At 34.5% G+C, this 6,141-nt stretch overlaps 1 protein-coding gene across 1 annotated transcript; it reads right to left on the bottom strand.

Annotated features, from left to right (window-relative positions):
• Positions 1-1,402: 1,402 nt before the first annotated feature.
• Positions 1,403-5,351, bottom strand: LOC127218577 (odorant-binding protein-like). Its single transcript, XM_051179590.1, has 5 exons — positions 5,289-5,351; positions 4,702-4,841; positions 3,705-3,775; positions 2,182-2,292; positions 1,403-1,521 (listed from the first exon to the last, which is right to left on the bottom strand). The coding sequence occupies exons 1-5, from the start codon at positions 5,349-5,351 to the stop codon at positions 1,403-1,405; spliced, it is 504 nt and encodes a 167-aa protein (XP_051035547.1).
• Between the last annotated feature and the right edge of the window lie 790 nt (positions 5,352-6,141).

Genomic DNA, 6,141 nt, shown 5'->3' with positions numbered 1-6,141 from the left:
ATGTTAGGACCATTCAACTGCACATCACAATTTACAGTTGAATGTATATATGAAGCACAATATAAAATTCACTTCTACAGTGTTCTCACCCCGGTCTCTCCAGTAATTGGGACATTTCAATTATTACAATAACTTTCAGTAATGTGGATATCATTTATTACACCAGAGTATTTATTTTAATTATCTTAGTGAATATTCATGTTTTTAAATGAGATCTATTTCACAAGGCATTTATTGCTTCTTGAAATACTTTATTTAATCATTCAACAAAGTAAGTACAGCAAACAGATCATGTTTTGGGAAAGGAAAGGTAAGCAAGGAATTTGATGTGTGGTATCCTGACTTCACAGGAGAGGGGACAATTCATATAGAAGGAAATGGTGATTTATTTGTGATGCTCATTCCATGACCAAGAAGATATGATGCATACTTGCCATCCTGTTCTCACCTGTGCACACATGAAAGCAAAAATTAAACATGGCTGAACAGACAGGAAAGTCTTCATCCTTAAGAGTGCATGAATATAACATTAAATATATAATATAGAGTATACAGAAAGGATTATAAACAAATGGTTCCGTTCCTGAAAATCACCAGTACCTTTTACTGTGGATTATATAGGAGCACAGTCTACAGTGAATAATGACACTCTCTGTCCCCTCATGAAAATATAGATTGAGAGGATTCACAGAATATATTGAAAACATCAACATGCTTGTACCATATCTGTGACAAATGATATTCCAGAATCATAAGTAAAGTAAGATTTTTCAAATACCAAGAAAGATTTTGATGGAATATTCCTAAATACAAAAAATATTAGCAATTCCAAATAAAATTCCTTCCCATTGTTATATAAATAAAAATATATCCTTCCATTTTATCACTATAACATTTTCAGCTTTAAAAGACAAGTAAATTATGTCTTGATTTTTGCCTACATTTGTGTTTATTTTATTCTTTGTCAAGACTTATTTATAGTTTTTATGTAAGAACACAAATCTATTCAAACATCAGTATAATTAGGCATGGCTTATGTTTATACTTACCTACAGAAGGTCTTTATTTAGGACAAGTATCTGAAAAAGAACATGAGTGGAGTAAGGATTGACAAAGAGTGTTGTTTTCACAAGAATATAAGAAAAGTTCCCCCAATCATTATTGCTGGAAATGACAACTGACAGATAACATGAGTAGATAAAATCTGAATCAGGAATCTTAATAACTAGATAGATAGATAGATAGATAGATACATAAATAGATAGATAGATAGACAGAAAGATAGATAGATGATAGATAGATAAACTCAGTATGTATATGTACATACATAGATTTATAGATATGCATCCGTATACATAAATACATATTTATAAATCCATTAGCAAAAAAAAAAAAAAAAAAACTATTCATTGAGTTTACCAGTAGCAAGGACATTGTGAATGTTCTCTTCTGGAATGTTGTTTTCATGAGCAAATTCCACAACTTTTTCGTGTTGTTCAGGTGACAAATGTTGACTTTTTCCTGTATTGCATGAATGACAATATCAGAGACATGGTCAGTAGAATTCTGGAGAATTTACATTACTTTCTTGGTGTCCCACTGCGATGTGCAATGGAAAGTTCCAACTTTATCCAAATTCACCTACCCTAGGTGGGTCAATACAGTCAATTATAATTTTCCCAAAAGTCCATGGACACATTGAATCAACTCTAACTTGTGGTATGACATGACTTTCCAGTGTTTCATGGTGCATCACACAATAAAAATTACTTCTCTAAAAAATTTATTCATCTGAATCCTATCTACCTTCTAAAAACATAACACTAAAGAGTCGTGAATGCATGTCAGTGTAACCTTCACAACGATCCTGAGTCTATGTGGTAAGTTTCATGTTTTAATTTTGTGCACACTTGATCAAATAATGCTCAAAATGGTCTGAACTTTGGGAAAATAATATTTGCTACATTCTTTCTAGTGAGGAAACATGAATAAAAACTACTCCATTATTCTCTCCAATTGCCCCTAGTCTTCAATGACCATGCTACCAGAATGACAATATAATGTAAGAGCTGGTCCACACAACAAAAGGATGGTCATTTATTAGACAGAATTTTGGAGATCCCATGACATTATTTGGAGGGGGTGTGACTCTGATTTCAGAGAATCCATTACCATTCTTACCAACAACAAAAAGCAAGTTTGTTTCTTGGCCGGCTCTATCCACATTCTTGCTGGTAAAGATTATGTTCTCTGGTGTTATATACACAGGTTGAAATTTATTGTCACCTTCAACTGTAATAAAGGGAAATATTTCAAAACTCAGTGTCACTGATTGTTCTATTTCATTTGCTAAAAATTAACATTGACCCTGACTCTAACAATCATCTTTTATACCTTATCATATGACACATGTGTGTAATGACATTCCGAGGTCCTTTATTTTGCTTATCCCATCATAGTGCTGTGACCAATAATTCCTTATCTTCAAATCTGATAGTGAATCCTAAGTACAGATACTTCCCCTTTTCTCTGAATAACTTGTGTCAAGTCTTTGGAACTACTCAGTTGGGTTTTCCTTCCCCTATCAACCAGATCGCAAAGGCCACTTGTCAGTGTCCTCAAAGTATAAAATTCTGGTGTCATACCATGATAATACATAGTGAGGGAAAGAAAACATGTGCAAAAATACACTGCACTATTTAGTAATATGCACAAAAGTAGTCGTCTTATAAGATTATTGATGAATACTTGTAAGGATAAACATTTTGAATTTGACAGACATTTATATTGTATGCATGTATCTGTCTGGTCATCTGTGTATGCCCATGTGAGCGTGTGTTTGTTGGTGTGTGTGTGTATGTGTCTGTGTGTGTGTGTGTGTGTGTGTGTGTGTGTGTGTATGCATGCATGTGTGGTATATCTACTCACTGACACTTATTAAATAATAAATGTGTTTCATATGAAAAGGGTTTATATGGTGTGGTCATATTATATTACAGGACTGCTTTTTAATATCCATGTAAATTTAGGAGAGCATGTGACTTGCCACAAGAATGTGCCTTCTGTTCATTTAATTCAAACAAAATGTCCACCTGTGTATAATTCAGTTCAATTGTGTGGTTATTGTTATATCAGTTCATACCAAATTAAAGTACTCAGTCTGAAATTGTTAAACAGATTTTCAACTAACTGCTTTTCAAAATTGAAGTTTATCATCTGATCATCTAAATGGAATCTCTACAAAATATGAGAGAAACAATCTTTGAAATGGCACTGTTCTTTTAAATTTAGAATAAATTAAGGATGACAGACAAGATCATGAGGGATAAAGTTGGCAGTATGTTCAGGCCTGTGAGGCCTATCAGCGAGTGGTAGACCTGTCCAGTAACAAACTGAGACACTGTACTCAACAAAAAATACCAAATCTTAACTTGAAATAAATTTTCAGACTGGGAAATTATTTGGAGACATTTTGTTAGAATTATTCACATCTTTCAGTAATAGTGTTCTTCTCCTTGTAAACTTCAGATGACATACAGCATAACCTGACTGAAGCACATCTCAGTGCTTTGGAAGGATACCTTTCCAAGTAGCAAAACAAAATGTTCTAGATCTGTGTAAATATGGGTTTCTGAAGTAGTAGCATTAATGTGCACACCACATTGCTTTTGTTCTTAGAGGAAGCTCTCAGATCTTGTACTTACATTGGGTTCGGTAGGTGCCATCTGCTTGCTTGTATCCAATGACTTTGGTCTTTGAGCATTGGTTATTTGCACTAAAAATCAAAGAGAGAAACCATGGTTTATTCTTTATAATCCTTGGATTCATATTAAAGACCTTCAAGTGTTATAATGAATTGAGGGAGCGATAGGATCTATGAAGAGTGTACAGAGCCTGAACCAAAATAGCCACGCTTACCTCACTTTTCCTAATCCTTGTTCAGAAAATATCATCATGTTTTTAATCATACAGATGACTTCCTTTATTTGTGCACATATTGCCTAATCTAATGCTATGAATTTTCTAATATCTCTCTTTTCTAAACTTCACTCTTCAATGAGTACAATTTCAAATATGCTAATTCTCTTGTGCTAGTCCTACAATACTGTGTACAGAGATTTTTATGTATTTGCTTTAAGTACTTTTATTCGTAACCTAACATTTACAATTGTGGCTATAAGACAGAAATAGTTCTAAGCATTTTTAGTTCTTGTGGTGTTTTGCAGTCTTTCTTTGAACATAGTCATCCAAATGTCAGAGAGAGAATCTTTGAACCTAGAGCTTAAGAGAAAGGGATTCCCAAATTAGATTTACATGACATTTTTTGTGGAAGAATATTTCATGACATCATTGAATGAATGACATAAAATGCATGCCCTTGACTCAAATACTCACACATTCCTACTGACTTACTAGAAATTGGAACCTTAGAGTCTCCTGCATCTAATATTAGACCACAAAATTCAACCACAGTCTTACAACTACAAGGATTTATAAAGAAAATTTCATGGAATTGGAGACATTGTCCAATTTCTGTGTGGTATCCAGCGCTGCTCAATCAAGACATAATATAAGCATATTGCTAAAGATAAGGTCTTCAATTTCATGACCAGAAAACAGAGCATGCCTCTGTAAACTTAACAACATGAAGGCTGAGAAGAGCATAGTCTTCTCAATTTACATGGTTGACAATTGGCTTACTTGACATAAAATGTGATTCCCATTTCATTACAGTCCTCATTACAAGAAAGTTCACGAACATAGACTCTCAGAGGCCCTTCTTCCTTTATCTTGGCATCATTGTCAGCAGCGATGGCAATGGTATCCCATTTTCCTTGAAGCTGAAAAAGGGCAACAAAGACAATTAAAGGAAGGCAAAAATCAGGGTATTTGTATTCACATCTCTGATCCCAGTCCTTTTAAATATGTAACCTAGCTAGAAGTGTCCATCAATAATATGCTGTTTATTAGTTCAACATTATGTTCCTAGGGATGTAAAATAACTCAACAGGGTAATAAGATGACTCAATCAATATAGAACATTTTGAACCTGAGACTTTGCAGAACTGCTCATGTTTTGACCTCTTATGCTGTGCAAATAGTACCCACTGCTTCCTTATTCCATTTGTTTCATCGAAAGATATCTGACTGGGAAAGTGCACCTTCATGGAAGTCAGAAAGTTAATTTCTTGAATGTGGACTTGCATGGACTAACTGAATGGTGCATCACATCCACAGAAATATGCTATTGAGGAACCTCAGACATATGCAAAGACCAATGAATTTACCTCAGCATAATCATTAGCAAGAGCCAGACCAAATGCCAAAGCCAGCAGCAGAAAGTTTACCATGGTGGTGCCTGCCTTTGCTCTTCTGCAAAAGCTCAAAGAGGCTAGTTGTTTTGAGGGCACTGAACTGACAAAGCTTTTTATACAGCTAGATATAGGGAGTTCCATGGAATCAACCAATGGTTATGCTCCACACTTAGCTACATCTGTCTTGTATTTCCTCTTTGGACCTGCCGAATGATGTATGATCTCATATCCCTAAACTAATGTGATTAGCCTTAAGGTCAGGTTATGTTGGGTTTAAAATTGAACTTTCCTGTCAGAAAGAAAGGGCTACCTTGTTAGAGCATTTAAATAATGTTTTTCTCTCCAGAACTATCCTGGTAGGTAAAGGTCACCGAGCATATGCATATGCCCTACATGAGTCATTAAGCAACATTACAAACATTTTAAAATACTTTTAAAATCTCAGTATAATATAGTACTGTTGAATGAATTTAGGACTATGTCTGGGGCAATATTAGCCAGAGTAACCACATATTTAGGAGATGTTAAAACTCAAGGAGGATTTCCCATAAAGACATTGGTATGTCTGTTGCTAGCTACTTTTAAGATTTTCCATATATTGACTACTTTATTCTCCTGGTACATTGAATTCAACTGGCATGGTACAGGGCTACAAGAGTTACCATTGAAGCTTGTGTTTATAAATAGTAGGAAAAATGCTACTAGATGTCCACTGGTAATAAATACAAATGCCATTAATTAAAAGGAACCAAATCAAGGGAAGCACTCTAAAAATAATCATGTTCACAAAACTGTCTATTTTTGATAAGGGACTCAACATCCAAGC

This window comes from Phodopus roborovskii, unplaced genomic scaffold, assembly GCF_943737965.1.
Source record: "Phodopus roborovskii unplaced genomic scaffold, PHOROB, whole genome shotgun sequence".
Classification (NCBI taxonomy): Eukaryota; Metazoa; Chordata; class Mammalia; order Rodentia; family Cricetidae; genus Phodopus; species Phodopus roborovskii.
Note: the sequence above shows the minus strand (reverse complement) of the source record. Positions and strands in the feature narration are given on the sequence as shown.